The sequence below is a fragment of the Colletotrichum orchidophilum genome (genome assembly GCF_001831195.1).
Source record: "Colletotrichum orchidophilum strain IMI 309357 chromosome Unknown Scaffold_3.1, whole genome shotgun sequence".
NCBI classification, from domain to species: domain Eukaryota; kingdom Fungi; phylum Ascomycota; class Sordariomycetes; order Glomerellales; family Glomerellaceae; genus Colletotrichum; species Colletotrichum orchidophilum.
This window is the reverse complement of record NW_019172959.1, coordinates 412,677-427,992: the sequence shown is the minus strand read 5'-3', so window position 1 is coordinate 427,992 and position 15,316 is coordinate 412,677. Positions and strand designations below refer to the sequence as shown.

Sequence of the window (15,316 nt, the reverse complement as noted above, 5' to 3'; positions counted from 1 at the left end):
TTCCATTTTGGCATCTCTGCCCATATACATCCATTGGTGCTTGTAAACCGTTACTCTTGCCTGCCCAAAGCCACACCCAACTAGTCACCCAAAAGACCACCACCATGAAGGCCTCTCAGATTTTCTCCCTGATCGGCTTTGCTGCCTTCGCCCTTGCCCAGAGCGAGAGCCTCGCCCCTTCACCTATGGAGAGCGTAGGATGTGAACCCCACGGAGATCACTGGTAAGCACGATCCCTCTCTAGAATGTCCACCCCGTCTTCCACCTCCCAGAGACCCGAGACGAAGACAGTGAAGCCATTCTGAACCCAACGTGATTCTAATCTTCCCCCCAGGCACTGCGAGGGTGCGCGCGCTACCACCGCCGCAGCGGTCAGCGGAACCACCCTTGTCACCAGCGTCGCTACTGCGACCACGACCGCCACGGAGGACCACGACCATGACCATGACCACGATCACGACCACGATCACGATGACGAAGACCACTCTTCCGGCACCGGCAGCCTTGCGCCTTCACCCACCGAGTCTGTCGGTTGCGAGCCTCACGGTGATCACTGGTAAGCTTTCCATACGTTTGGCGCCCCTCCTCCTTCGAAAACGATCTAAGCATTTGGATAGGCACTGTGACGCCGCGGCTACCGCCGTAGTCACCGGCACGGCTTCTGTTTCGGGCTCTGAATCTGCCGTCCTCACCACCACCGCTGCAGCTACCACCGGCGCCGCTGGTACGAATGCGGGCAACAGCGCTTCTCCCAGTACTACTGCGGTTCCCGCCGGAGCTGCTCGCGCTGGGTTCGGTGCTGCTGCTATTGCTGCCGCCCTTATGGCCTTGTAAGGGATGCATGGTTGAGCGGGCATATTGCGTGCCTTACGTCGGGGCATCTAACGGATAGACATGGCATTCATGAGATTAACGAGGGAGGAAGTCAGCATAGCAGATCCGGGACAGAAGCTGGGGAAAACTTGGAACTTCCACGGGCGTTTGCCTCCTTTCTTCCACTCTAAGAGCGGATATGGGCATAATGGCATTACTCACAGCCTAGATTATAGTCTCATCTAGTAATTTGACTTTTGCATGCCCACCTCACCGTAAATATTAATGGCGAAGTAGATCAACCATCTTAAATTCGCTACATACGGGTATCTGAATAATGAGGATTATTGGGAACGTGTTGCACGTATCACGTCCTGCGGGTCGCAATTTATTGTTTTGGAAGCAAGATGAAATTTTCATTATCTACGAATATAGCACCAAACTGACAATTTCACCGTCCCAACTTCCAAGTATCGACCCCTGAAGCTGCGCCAGTTGCATCAAGCTCAGGCACAGACCAAGAAATATTAAACATAACCGACAGTCTGGTTTAACTCCAGAAGGCGGGAAGTCAAAACTGCGACCACGCCTGAACCTTCAGCGCGTTCCTTCCAGGCTGCTGCCAACGACTCACTTCACAGTCGGGGGACGTTAGCGATTGGTCTTTACATGACGCCCTGGACGCAGAATTGTTAGGTTTCACCAAGAAGGGGTGTGGCTGAGTATGTCACAAAATGGGTCGGAGAAACCGCAGGAAACATGCGAGGGAACGCCGTCTCTCCTATCAAAATCCGTTTGAATGCTTATGGCTGCAAAGCCCGACATGTTAAAGACATGGTTGGTAGGTGAAAACATCTCATTCGGAGTCAAGTTGGCTGATGTGTCATGGAGACGTTCTTACGCGGCAAAAACGCGAGATCTGTCGAAAGAGCGCACAAAAGTCCCTACAGTCGGTGATTCATGGAGATTGAATACGACCCGGTGAGCCTGCAAGACGTCTTGGCGCTGGGAATTCATCATTGCTACACAGTCTAGAAAGCTCAAATCGAGGAGAGCTGGGGTGGAAAACACCCAAAAGGGCGAATCGTGATGGTGGTTGGTAGCCCTGTCTGCTTTATAGGAGGCTTGGCGTGTAGGCGTTGCCACTTAAAAGCCACTGAGGTTGAGGGGAAGGATGAAGAGGAATTTTGCTTGAGTGAGTGTGATAAACCGAGTGAGTGAGTTAGGCAGTCAGCGAGTGAGGGAGTGAGTGGCTGAGTTCAACGAGTAGAGGAAGGAAGGAAGGAAGGGACGTTGAGTTGCGGTCACAGTCAACCAAGAGACCATCAAGGTTCTTATTCTGACGTGCATGTGGGGTGTGCGTACTGCGGAAAGAGGCATGTGGACCCGACGTCGGCGCATCCCATGGTCTGCGCCCAATCAAACAGGGGCTCCCAGAGGCATCAGCAAGAGACATCGTGACTTCCTGTCTTGGCTTCTCCGCCAGCGTCGCTTCCCATCTCGCCAACTGCCTCTTGTACCTCTTGCCCATGGCTGGCCATCCGGGTGCTCAGCCTTGGCGATGGGCCTCTCAGCCTTGGCAAACAGTCCGCGTTGTCTTATGCTTTTTTGCTTTGCCTTTTCCCTGTATCCCGCATTTTTCCCGACACACACCATCCCTGGCCAGAGCCACGCACTTTTGACGACCGGGGCCTTTGTTGCCCACGTTTGCACGTTTCCCTGCTGTAATATCCTGCAGATATGGGCTGAAAAGACTGCAGAAGTGTCTACGTCTTCATTGGCGTGCAGCGTACAGCTACGATGCCCACCGGCCGGGAACCGCTCCCAAAGTCATCCGACGAGAACGTTACTAGCCGCCGCGGCTAGGGACGGCCGAGGGCCAAGACAATGAAAGACACTGCAATTCAGGCCGTGGAGACTCGCAAAAGAACCTGGCAAGGCCCTTTCGGTCACACTGCTCTGTCGCGCCCAGGCACAATTGAACAGCCCGTCGAGGAGGGGAACCTGAAAAAGAAGAACAATGGATGGCAAATCCGCGCATATTCGATATGGGAACTGGCATGGATCTGATCCGCCGCATCTGGTCCTCACCCTTTTTTCCTCGTCACTCCCATCACACTACAACCAAGACTGGCCTCTCCATCTCTCGCCTCCCTATCATCCCATCTCTTCTGAGAAGCTCTCCTGTTGCAGAGAGACTTCCGCTTCAACCCCCCTACGCCTTGAGACCTCCGTTCCATCACCCAGAGTGATTCTAGCGGACAGAATACCGGCTCTGTGACTTGGCTTTTCCACCCACTAACTTTCTCTCAAGGTGCTCACTCTCACCACCTCTCCAGACTCGTTGTACCTCCCCTCGGCCATATTGAGCTTGCATAAAGGAGCTGGTCGAGAACCTTTCGGTTGATAGAGGCTTCTTGCAGCAACGTTCGGACTTGGACTTCACCCGGAAAAGCCAACCCTGCCAGCCCATCTCAGCGTGTACAAGGCCCAAGCTCGATTCTACTTTGTTATTGACAGCTTTCCCAGCGTCCCGATTTAGAAGTCATGGTCAGATTCACGGCGGCTGCCGCCATTGCGGCTCTTCTGAGTACAACATCAGCCTCCCTTGTCGCACGACAGACGGCTGCCAGCACCACTACCGCTGTTGGATCTGATCCCACAGCAATCTCTCAATGTTCTGTCGCTTCATCTACACAGTATGTACCTGCAGCCGCTTTATCACCGTTCAGAGCCATCGAACAGTCACTCATATTCACTTCAGGATCTGCAAAGCTGGAACAACCGAGTTCAGAGTCGTATCTACCCCGACTGGCTCGTTGCCCACCTCGTACACTGGATGCCACAAGCATGCCACTGAACTGTAAGCTCATTAGCCATTTCACTGGTAACTCAGCCTCACACTTTCAATGCTAGATACTGCTTCTATCCGGATGGCGAGGTTGAAGTTGAGGCCGCCAATGCGCCGTCTACCACCGCTGCTTCGACAACCGCTGCTGCCATTACTGGCGCGCCAACGGCCGTCTCAGACTGCCACCTTCACGGAGTAACAGTGCAAGTGCTTCACTTCATCGCGCAGTGGTCTATACTGACAGAATTTCCAGTTTCTGCATGTGGGGTACTACTGAATACCAGGTCATGACGACGCCTACCAACACTGCCGCCTCAGCAATACCGACAGCCTTCACTGATTGCCACGATCACGGCGGTGACACGTACTGTCTCGCCCCGAACGGGGACGATGTCGAAATCGTCGCTGAGGGCGCCGAGTCGTCCGACCACGACCACACCAGCGGCGAGGAACCGCAGGGAGAGAACTGCCACTTCCACGCTGGAGTCGAGCACTGCGTCGGCGCAGGTGAGAGTGAGAGTGGCAGTGGTACGAGAAACTGCGAAAAAGTCACCCGCGACTATAACATTCCTCTGCGTGTTGGTCTTCTCTTCGTGATTCTCGTTACCAGCGCCTTTGGAGTCTACTTCCCCATCTTCATGATCAAGTGGATGCCCTCCAAGACGCATACCATCTTCCTCATTTTGAAGCAATTCGGCACGGGTATCATAATCTCCACCGCATTCATCCATCTGTATACTCATGCTCAGCTCATGTTTACCAATGAGTGCTTGGGAACCCTTGGCTACGAGGGAACTACCTCTGCCATTGTCATGGCCGGTATCTTCCTTTCTTTCTTGGTCGAGTACGTTGGGAAGCGCATGGTCATGACGAAGATGGCCGCCAACCCCGGTGCTATCACCCGCGTTTCGCCCGAGACAGTCGCTGTGTTGGTTCTCGAGTGCGGTATTATTTTCCACTCTATTCGTACGTTATCCCTCCTTTACACATCCTTCATATAGCGTACTGACGAAGGAACGAACAGTCATTGGTATCACCCTTGTCGTGGCTGGTGACACATTCTTCCTCACCCTCTTTGTCGTCATTCTCTTCCACCAAATGTTCGAGGGCATCGCCCTAGGAACACGAATCGCCCAGCTTGGCCAGCCGACCCGGGCCGAAATGGCAGAGCGCCCTGCCTCGGGTGCCCCCGCCGAAGTCGAGCAAACCGCTTCCGCCGAGGGCAGTCTGAGCTCTCTCAAGACTCCCAGCTTCTCCCTCGTCAAGAAGCTGATCCTTGCCAGCCCCTTCGCTCTCGTTACGCCCGTCGGCATGGCCATCGGTATCGGTGTTCTTTCCCAATTCAACGGAAATGACCGCGACACCATCATCGCCATCGGTACCCTTGACGCGCTCTCCGCTGGAATTCTCGTCTGGGTTGGTCTTGTAGAGATGTGGGCCGAGGACTGGATGCTTCCCGGCGCGGAGCTCCTGAGCACCGGCCCGATCGTCACTGCTCTCGCTGGCTTTGGTCTTATCGCCGGCATGATTATCATGAGCGTGCTCGGCAAATGGGCCTAAGCCAAGGTTCAACAGTGACGTATAGAGAGGGACAGTTGGTAATGAATAACGGTACAGGCCATCCGGCACTGCGACACGTCTAATGCGGAAATGGGAAAAGTTTGTGGTAATCGGACCAGTCTTTATCTTGATAAATGCTATACTCTGAATGATTGTCATGATAGTATGCTTCCCAGCATCTCCTACGAATTCTTTTGCTTCTCCGTTCATGAGACTCGAGGGAAACCTCGCCAGTGAGAACATGACTTCCGTCATCTGCCATGTTATCATAGGTAGCCAAACAACTTCAACCAACCGTAGGAAAGGTCTAGTGTAGATAGGTAGCCCTCTGAAATCTGAAAATTGCCCAAGGCTCACGATTTACAAAGCAGATCTCCAGCCTCCCTCCGCCTCAAAGATCTCGCCTACCGCCTTGGAGACTACCAGCAGGTGACGGTCATGGTACCGAGGAGCTACCAGAGACACGCCAACAGGCATTCCATTTGGACCTTTGAAACCCGGGATGTTGACAACGGGAACATGGAGCGCCTACCAACCTCGTTAGCCATATCCAACCAAGAGTCACCACGACAACACGGCAGACTCACTGTCCAGGGAGCGTTGAAAGCAGCACTCCCGGTACTCGAGATCCCCTCAGGCGCCTCATCAACAACACTAGGCACCAACACGGCATCATACTTGCTCAGCATCCTATCAACCTTGGGGCGCGCGATGGCGATGTTGTCGAATGCCTCCAGCTGCTCCGCTCTGCTGATCTTGTTCGTGTTATCAACGTGCGAGATCAAAAACTCGTGCAGCTGGTCCTTGGCTGCGCGGTAGTCGGGAAGGAAGGCGGACCGTCCGTCGCTATGCAGAACTGTAGCATGCCACTTGGGTAGATCCTCGAGCTCAGGGTCAAACTGAATCTCCTCGACCTCGGCCCCGTGAGCTGTGAGAAGCTCTGTCGCCTTCGCCATTGCTGACTGCGTGCCCGGCCCGGCTTGAGGCCACACCATGGTTTTCAATAAGGCGAACTTGGCGCCCTTGACGGTGAACGTTTCGTTGGGAGGCTCGTCGTCCTTCAGGTCAAAGACGTCAGCCATCAACTGCAAATCTTCGACGCTGCGGGCGAAGAAACCAAGGGTGTCCAGGATCAGGGAGTAAATCTTTTGGCCCTCGCGCGTGATGGAGTTCCAGGTCGGCTTCAAGGCATAGATGCCGTTGAAAGATCCTGGCCGAATGGTGCTTCCGCCAGTCTGGGTGCCCAGGCCAATCGGCGCTTGGAAATCCGCAATTGCAGCACCTGATCCGGATGAAGAGCCGCCGGGCGTCCGATTCGTGCCGTGCGGATTCACCGTCTTTGGCCCTTGAACCGTCGCCGCGAATTCAGTCGTCGTTGTCTTGCCTGCGAGGGTCAGATTTTCACATAATTACGGGGATTTGCGTCGTTGGCATGAGGCCCTACCGAGAAGCAATGCGCCGGCTTGTCGCAGAACAATGATGGAACCGGCGTCGACTTTGGGAGCGTCTCTGGCGTAGATTGGAGAGCCATGCTGCGTTGGCATATCTTGGGTCTGGTGTCAGTGCTTCGGTTGCGACCTCGGGAGATGCCTTCACTCACCTTTGGTGTAGATGACGTCTTTCACCGCGATCGCAACGCCATGCAGAGGGCCTCGTTTCTCTGGTGGTATCAAGTCCAACTCCTTCGCCTGTGCAATCACCTGTTCTGGGTTCAAGTACTCCCATGCCTTGACGACGGGGTCTCGTTCCTCAATGTGAGACAAGAGCGAGCGCGCATACTCTTCCACGGTCAACTCGCCCGCTCTGATCTTGGCCGACACCTGGGTCGCCGTGAGTCTGTACGGCTCAACTGTCATTTTGAGCGAGGACGTTGGTTTCCCTTGCGGTTCGCAAAAGGCTTATTTACTTGAGCTCCAGCCTGAGTTGACAACGTCGCAGACGCGTCCTCTGAAGCAAAGAAGAGCGAGCCGAATAAAGAAGGCGGGGTAATATCTCGCACGGCTGTTGGTCAAAGTCACAGCGGAGCTTGTTTCGAGTGGGCTTTTTTCAAGGTGATTAGCGTCGATGCCGGTGTAGATACTGTTCTGAGAATCAATACTAGTAAGGTAGGCAACGTTCGAGTTGGCAACGATGGGGACGAGACACAAAGTGGTGGTAGCGTCCTCAAAAGTTGGAGTAGTCTGGCGTCTTTCCGGCTATTTCAAAGGCGTTTTCCGCTGACCCCAACGGCCATAAAGGGGGAGGGGGGCCCATCCCTTGGTACTCCAACCCCAGCAGGCCGTTATCGTCGGCTTTAGGTCCGCCGCCGCGTTGTTTCCCCCGCAGTCTTTCCTCTCATGCCTCCAACAGCGGCGATCGCAACACTTGCGGTTCGGAACCTTTCCACCGAATGAGGCGTTCTCGCTGTGTCTGTTCCGAAGCTGAGCTTTCGATAAGCAAAAGGCAGCCCGCTGTATTACGCAATGAGTTGCCTTTGTTGGCCATCGGTACTTGGGGGTGGGTTCTTCCGTCACATCACGGCTGGCAACATCGAAGTTGGAGGGGCCCAGCTGTAACTTGCCGATGCCCCAGAAATGGAAATTGGGAGTTGCACTTTGTGAGAGCATTATCGGCAGTTGGATTTCAAATTAGGGAGAAATAGTCCTTTGCGTATCAAAACACTTGATTAGGTTCTTATTCGCTCGCTCTAACTTCTCTGGACAACTACTTTTAAGCCTCTGACTTCTAAACTTTCTCCCCCAAGTGCAACTCCTCACCGCCGTCAATCCGCAGAGACGGCGGTGCATAGATCTCGCCTTCCCTTTCGCCTTCAAAGAACCCATCTCGGCCGTCTTTTGCCAGCCATTCGTATTCCATCGGGGCATTCTCATAGCCCGAGGGGTACACCTTGGCCTTGAAGAACTGCACCAGCACAGCGTAAACGATGGCTGATGTGAAGAATGTCAGAACCCAGCCCATCATGTACATATACTTGGCTGGCTGGCTGACTATCTGAGGCTGGTACTGCCCGACGAGACCAGGCAAACCCATGACCGTGCCTGCAATCCAGGCAAACACTCCGACCCAGTTGACTCCAGACCTGAACCAGTAGAGCCCCTCTTTGGAGCCATTATACAATGATGGCACATGGATATTGCCTTTTCGAACCAGCACGTAGTCGAAAATGATAATCTAAGTGGAATCAGTCACCTGTCTTCAAGATCAATTATTGGGAAACTTACTGCACAGAGAGGAGCCATAAATATGTTGTAACTTCCCAGGAACGAGATGAAAGCAGAGGCATTGGCGATGAGCTTCCACGGCAAGACAACAATTCCGAGGATGGCACAAATGATCTGGCCTCGACGGATTGTCAAGTACCTGGGAAACAAACCAGTCATGTCCGCGCCAAAAGGAAGCGAGTTTGCCCCAAAGTTCGTGGCTAGAACACTCAGAATGAAGCTGAACGACACAAAAAACACGCCGGCGCGGGCCTTTGCGTTCCAGTAATGGTCGAGAATGGCGTCCAGGAGATCCCATAGGTTCCAGTAGGCCTTGCCCCAAGCGCCCTGCAGCGAGGTCGTCGACGCCAGGCCGAGGAAAAAGACGAGAATCTTGGCGAAGAAGACACAGGCTCCCTGGAGCCAGCCAGCATCCCGAGGCTTTTTGCAGTATCGGGCGAGGTCGGGCTGGTTGACGAGCATGGGCGATAGAGAACCCATGATGACGTTGATGCCGCTCATCACGGCCCATCCGACGGGCGTCTTTGCGGCTGCTGTTGCGCCGGCAACAGACGCCGCGCCTATGTTGGAGATGCCGGTTCCATAGGCCATGCACCAGCCAAATAATCCGAAACAGGCGAAGGGCATGATGAAGCCCTTTACGGTGTAAATGTAGTGGATATGAGTCGGGTGTACCCAAGTCTAATATCAAAGTCAGGACATATGTTTCGTCAACGGGAACAGTCCACTTACGAATGGAAACTCAACCAGCCAAAGAAGGAAAAACGCTAAGAGCTGCTTTGAAGTGACATCGGCACCAGCGGGAAGCATGTTGGGCCAGTTGTCCCAGCTATTGCCAAAGATGCAGCGGAAGCAGACGGACAAGAGGTTCGCGCCGTAGTACGTCTGAATACCATACCAGATGACACAAACGATGGCTCGGATAAAAATGAAGAAGTATGAGCCGTACATCCCCATTACCGACCGCGCAAGAACGGGACTTGGACAAAGGTCAGGAAATGCGATACAGGGGAGAAGAACTTTTGACGCACTATCCAAGGTGAAACATAACTCCGGGTCTTGCCATACCGGTCACGACGATGGCGGAGATGAGCGAGCCGAGTACGCAAGATACAAAGGCCTGTTGCCAGGTCTTCTACTGTCAGCACGTATCCTAGAAGATGGTGGTTGATACAACTTACCAAACCTACGGCGATGAGCGAAGATGCGACGTTCCACCCGGTCGTCCCAAACATGTTGGAAAACCAATACAGTGGCAAGTTGTACCACGTCCATGTCCTTTGTTCTGGCGGTGTCGGTTCGAGGTCCTTGTTCGACCATCTCGAGTCTCCGATCTGAGTTCGTCCCTCGTGAGCCTCGGGAGCCTTGATCCAATCCATGAAGGCGTCTTTCGATTGGAAAGGCGCGGCCATTTCGCCCTTCGTTGGTACACGGAAGCGTGCCATTGTTCTCCAGCCTCTGTTGATCTGCGGGCAGCCTTAGAACGGCATGAAACGTCAAAGAGAAAATGTTAATGGAAACCAGCGGCCCTCTCGTTCGACGACCCCGTGGCCTCGGTGGCCATTGCTCATATTAGAGCCCATCGTTCAAACGACAAGCTCTATTGCAACCCTGCTTCCAGTCCCCTAATCGTCGGCGACTTTCCAACCGACGACAAGGCGTTGCCACGCAAACTCGTTGAAGCTATGCGACAGGACGATAAGAGCTGGCCATGGCATATGCGGAGAGCGGTGCTTGGCATGTTGATGGATGGGCCGGGGACCTGGTCTCGGGTTACTCCACCAAGATAAGGCGTTGACCGGCCGTTGGTCTTATCTGCGGTGGACGTCCGAATAGATGTCCCAATCCGGCAAAGACGCGGTCATCGGTAGGGAACTACCGATGTTGACGTATCGCACGAGGTCGGGATGAGGGCTGCTTGGAGAGGGATTCTCAGCTGTTTTGGGCTTATTCCCGCGGACAGGCTAGCCACAGCGAGAGAGTGACGCTGTGCCACAAGAAATTCTGAGAGATACGTAGGCATCGTTCTACGCAGGCGTGGTTGAAGGGCAACAAACTACCTAGATCATCACGCACACCAACGTCAAAGACCCAGCGCTTCGGGTCTAGATGACTACTCCCCAGTTGCTATCTGTTGGGTTCGGGATCTGAATCCGCCGATGTTCACAACCACGCATGCATCTTCATACCTATCCACGAGGGTCTCCAACAACCCTTCCGGATGGCATTGCGGAGGATCCTTGCAGGTGCCGTCCCGACCCCCATTCTAGATCGGCTCGAATTCTTCCTACTTCACGTTCTTGTTGCACACAGATAGACGGACGCCTCGAATCATCACAGTACCTAGGAAAATGACTGCACATTCTCGGGCCGAGGACATGATGGATGACATAGCCCCCGTCGACCCGGCCAGATCCACGCCGGCGGCCTTTCACACAGAGAGCCCCGTGAGCCCCCGCACCGCTCGGCCGGTCCCCGTGTCGCAGAGCCGTAAGTCGCGGGTCGCCTTGGCTTGCAAGCGGTGCAAGAGGAGGAAGCAGCGCGTAGGTTCTCGAAACTCATGGCTGCGTGGAACTCAAGATTTTTGTTGCTGACTCGCTGAACATGGCAGTGCGATGGTGCGCATCCGAGTTGTAGATCTTGCGAAAAATCAAATTCGGCGTGTCTCTACGAGCGAGTGCTGAGACCACACTATCCCGGCGGCAAATCGCTGTAAGGCCTTGTTGACACATAACTGTGAGACTAGTTGGAAATCGCTGACGCACTAAAACAGGTACATCAGCGCCCTCGAAGAGAGAATCGCGTTCCTTGAAGCACGTCTGCCAGATTATGCGGAAGATCACTTTGCCGCAACATCTTTCGTGGCAACACCCCCAGAACCCCAAGCAAAAGGTCCTCGGAGAGACTCACGGGACTCATTCTCAGACGATGAACCGTCGTCACTGGTCGATGGGGTTGCCTATCTGTCTCTTTGCGCGTCCGGCACAACGGACACAGCGCCGGAGCCGTTCTACCTCGGGTCGAGTTCCGGCGCAACGATTGCGCGCATGATTCAGTCTTCCATCTTTCACGGGTCGGGGGGTAGGGCCACGGCCGATGCCATGGCGGCGAGCCGAGCTGCTCCGTCGCGTCCGATGCAGTCACGAGAGAACCCTTTAGAATTCTCTAGTCCTGAGGAGCTTGTGTCTGAGTTCCCGTACCATGAGCAGGCAACGTTGCTGTTCGACGTCTTCTTTGATCGGCTTCATACACGGTGGCCGATCCTGGATCGTAAGCTCTATACAAAGCTCTTCGAGAAACAGTATGATCAAGGGGCCCTCTCCATTCAGCACCGAAGCATCATGCACTTGGTTTATGCCATTTCGGCAAGATTCTTACAATTGATGAAAAAGCCATGCGACGTCGACCCCCAGGTGAGGATCCCCCGGTGAAGAAAGTTTGCATTTGCCAAGCTGACATGAACGTTGTGGCCAGCGACACCTTATGGCGGCCATCGAGCCAATGGATTATATCCTGGAGCAACACAACCTAGCCACCGTCCAGTTCCTCCTGCTGCTCGCCGTTCACGGCACCAGGAGCCCGTACGGTGCTGGTGCATGGTCGCAGGTGCGGTACGCTGTCACACTCTGCATAGAGTTGGGCCTCCACAGGAAGCAGTCCAATGCGTCAAGTCATATCCCACGCGATCTCGAGGTTCGAAGGCGGGTTTTCTGGTCGTGCTACTGCTTGGATCGCATGACGAGCGTAGTACTCGGACGTACTTTTGCCATTGCTGACAGAGACATCAACGTCGAGGTAAGTTGCGCTAAATTAACTGATGTGGGAATCGGTTCTTTCTGACAGTCGCCCAGCTTCCGAGTGACGGCTTCGAGTTTTGGGACTTAACAGCGTCAAAGAGCCCATCAAGTGTAGCGACATCAACTTGGTCAAACATGAAGCCATTCATCCACATTATCAAACTTCGGAGGATGCAGTCCAAGATCCATCGCCGGGTGTACCGGGTCGACAAAGACGTCTTTTCAGGCTCCCCAGAAGAGCGAGCCAGGCTTGATTCGAAAATGGGGGCCATCAGGGCTGAACTAGATGAGTGGGTGAGAACAGTTCCTCACCCGCCAAAGGACGCCGGGACGATTAGCTGGATGTACGACCCGGAAAGCGCCTATCATGACTCCAGAGATTTCTTTAACCTGTAAGCACCCTTATCGAAGTATTTATTGAAAGAAGGTGCTGAAATTAGGGACAGGCAGTATCACAAGTCAGTCCTGTCACTATTCACCGTCCTCCTCCCGACGCTCGACACCGCCGACTCGAAATTCCTCACCACAGCCCGCTCCGCAGCCTGCGTCTGCACAGCCTACAAGCGCCTCAACCAGCAAAAGACACTGAGCTACACGATGCTGGCCTTGCACTCGTGCTTCATTGCCGGGTTGACGCTCGTATACTGCCTGTGGCGAGACCGTACCCTCTTCTCGTACGACACGCTAGAAGCCACCCGAGCCTGTTCTCAGTCCCTCACCATTTTTGGAGAAAAGTTCCACGGGGCGGTAAAGTACCGCGACATCTTTGATGCTCTCTCCGGGAGCCTGTTCAAGGCCATTGTGAATCCGCTTGCGGGCCCAGACACAGGCCTGAAGCCTCTCCAGGTGGATCTGGAAGCGGAGCCGGCGGGATCGTTAATGGCACCCGCGATGGCTTCGGAAAGCGGGGCCACTGTACGGGGCGGCGGGGCCGATGAAAAGTCATCCGTGGCCCATGCAATCTCTAATGCCGTGAAGGAGGCGTTCATGGAGGTGGACGAAGAGGCACCTGGAGGGTGGCATAGTTGGAGAATGTTCAACGAGATGGTGCAGCCCGACCTCAACTCTAGGTCCGGTCAAGACCAGGTGAACCATGATGAAGCGGGCCAAGCAGGCGGGAAATGGGACAGTCTTGAACTTGAGCTGGGGTTCACTGAAGAGCTTACACAAGGGGTCGATCGGGGCATGATGGAATCTGACTGGGACTTTGGCGGGTTGGAAAAGCTGCACTGAGATGGGCCTCTTCGGAGCTGAGAGCTCTGCCTCACCCCTGCTTAGTTTACTCCGGCCAGTGTAATTAATCTGGTTAGGTATTTCCAGTTGAATTGACTTGAAAAGACAAGAGAGAAGAAGGGAGAAGGGAAACGAAGACACAAACACTGACAATGATAGCGGCAACTAAAGAGAATGAAGACAACTATGGAATAAATGACATGCTTCTGGTAGGGTGACTGCTGTGATACAAGGCCTGCGAATTGACCGATTTTCTCACAAGCTGATTAGTCATCTCAAGCCGGTCGGTTAGCTCAGTTGGTTAGAGCGTGGTACTAATATTTCATCAGAAATGTCGAGTAATGCCAAGGTCGGGAGTTCAAGCCTCCCACTGATCATTCTTTTGCCTGTCTCACAAAGTCCATTCTTTTTGAGACCTTGTTCTTTCTCAGGAGACCTCCTGAATGAAGCAAACAGAGGATAAAAATGTTTTCAATCATTGGATCATCAAAATGTATACATCCTAACCTCAACCCCCCCTCACGCCAACTGCCCCTTCTTATACGGATACTTGGCCTTGAAAGCCTCAGCAATCTCCGTCCTCGTCGCAACCCAAACGCCCTCTTTCTGCGCAATGTAATCCACAAAGTCCCTCAGCGCAGCCAACCGCCCCGGCCGCCCGACAATGCGACAATGGAGCCCAATCGTCATCATCTTGGGCGTCCCCTCCTGGCCCTCCTCGTACAGCACATCAAAGGCGTTCTTGAGGTGCGTGTAGAACCCCTGCGGATCGCGGAACCCGGACCCCGTGACGTGGAACTTGAAGTCGTTGCAGTCGTAGCTGTACGGCACCATCAAGCATCCCTGGGGATTCGCCTTGTCGCGCTCCGTGGGCAGGTCGATCCAGTACGGCACGTCGTCGGCGTAGGTGTCGCTCGCCCAGACCAGCGCCTCGCCCATCTCCTCGTACACCTGCGGCACCAGCGTGCGCGAGTGCGGCGAGTTGCGGCCGTAGTACCATCCCTTTGGCGCGTACCCCGTCAGCGACTTTAGCGAGGTGATGCATTTGCGAATATACTCCTTCTCCGTCTCAATGGGGACGTCGTGGTAATCGATCCAGCGGTAGGCGTGCGAGGCGACGTCGTGGCCCTCCTCGACACACCGCGTCGCGACCTCGGGCTGCTCCTCGACGGCCTGGGCGACGGCGTAGAGGGTGAACTTCATCTTGCGCGAGTTGAAGAGGCGGAAGAGGCGCCAGAAGCCTGCGCGGGAGCCGTACTCGTACTCCGACTCGACGCTGTAGTTGCGCTCGTTGTACTTTGCGGGGCCCATGGGGTTCTCGCGCAGGTTGGTCTCGGAGACGCCGTCACCGGCCAGGACTGAGCGTTCGCCGCCCTGTTGTTGTTGGAGTGAGTTAGTCACAATGTCTTTCTTTTATTTCGCTTCTCTTGGCTATGAACCAGTTCGGGGACGGGGCCATGTGAAGGCGCACCTCTTCATAGTTGATGACGAATGAGACTGCAATCTTGGCATCGTTGGGCCAAGGGCAGGCAAGGCCCTTCTCGCCGTAGCCCTTGAAGTCGCGAGGGTAGCCGTAGTCTGGGTGGGCGTGGTATGCTTCGGGCATGATGACGGATTGCTTGCTTGGTGATCGAGTAAGAGGACTTGAGTTGTGGCCTTTACATGTAGCAATGCGGTCCAGAAGAAGTCAGGACAAGGACGCGAGTACGATGAGAAACACTATTGGTAGCACATTGCCAACGCCGCGAGGGAACAATCTTCGAGCAGGCATACAAATAGCAATACCAAGACTGCCATCGGCCATTATCAGCCGGCCAATCGCCCATTCATCGGGCGACGCA

General features: G+C 54.4%; 6 protein-coding genes across 6 annotated transcripts; 3 read left to right on the top strand and 3 right to left on the bottom strand.

Moving 5' to 3' along the window:
* Positions 1-104: 104 nt before the first annotated feature.
* On the top strand, positions 105-834 carry CORC01_00529 (uncharacterized protein; the record flags this gene model as incomplete). Its single annotated transcript, XM_022612186.1, has 3 exons — positions 105-223; positions 335-556; positions 618-834. 3 exons carry the CDS (start codon positions 105-107, stop codon positions 832-834), a joined length of 558 nt encoding a protein of 185 aa, XP_022481325.1.
* Positions 835-3,360: 2,526 nt separating this feature from the next.
* Positions 3,361-5,224, top strand: CORC01_00528 (ZIP Zinc transporter; the record flags this gene model as incomplete). The annotated part of the gene is made up of 5 exons (XM_022612185.1): positions 3,361-3,512; positions 3,578-3,676; positions 3,730-3,891; positions 3,918-4,630; positions 4,689-5,224. 5 exons carry the CDS (start codon positions 3,361-3,363, stop codon positions 5,222-5,224), a joined length of 1,662 nt encoding a protein of 553 aa, XP_022481324.1.
* Positions 5,225-5,584: 360 nt separating this feature from the next.
* CORC01_00527 (amidase) lies at positions 5,585-7,080 on the bottom strand (the record flags this gene model as incomplete). Its single annotated transcript, XM_022612184.1, has 4 exons — positions 5,585-5,752; positions 5,812-6,608; positions 6,669-6,770; positions 6,825-7,080. 4 exons carry the CDS (start codon positions 7,078-7,080, stop codon positions 5,585-5,587), a joined length of 1,323 nt encoding a protein of 440 aa, XP_022481323.1.
* Positions 7,081-7,948: 868 nt separating this feature from the next.
* CORC01_00526 (NCS1 nucleoside transporter) lies at positions 7,949-9,890 on the bottom strand (the record flags this gene model as incomplete). Its single annotated transcript, XM_022612183.1, has 5 exons — positions 7,949-8,395; positions 8,446-9,126; positions 9,178-9,424; positions 9,477-9,580; positions 9,627-9,890. 5 exons carry the CDS (start codon positions 9,888-9,890, stop codon positions 7,949-7,951), a joined length of 1,743 nt encoding a protein of 580 aa, XP_022481322.1.
* A 906-nt stretch (positions 9,891-10,796) lies between these two features.
* On the top strand, positions 10,797-13,475 carry CORC01_00525 (fungal specific transcription factor domain-containing protein; the record flags this gene model as incomplete). The annotated part of the gene is made up of 6 exons (XM_022612182.1): positions 10,797-10,988; positions 11,057-11,157; positions 11,219-11,858; positions 11,920-12,240; positions 12,297-12,634; positions 12,689-13,475. The coding sequence occupies 6 exons, from the start codon at positions 10,797-10,799 to the stop codon at positions 13,473-13,475; spliced, it is 2,379 nt and encodes a 792-aa protein (XP_022481321.1).
* A 519-nt stretch (positions 13,476-13,994) lies between these two features.
* On the bottom strand, positions 13,995-15,081 carry CORC01_00524 (polysaccharide deacetylase; the record flags this gene model as incomplete). The annotated part of the gene is made up of 2 exons (XM_022612181.1): positions 13,995-14,849; positions 14,947-15,081. The coding sequence occupies 2 exons, from the start codon at positions 15,079-15,081 to the stop codon at positions 13,995-13,997; spliced, it is 990 nt and encodes a 329-aa protein (XP_022481320.1).
* Positions 15,082-15,316: the final 235 nt, after the last annotated feature.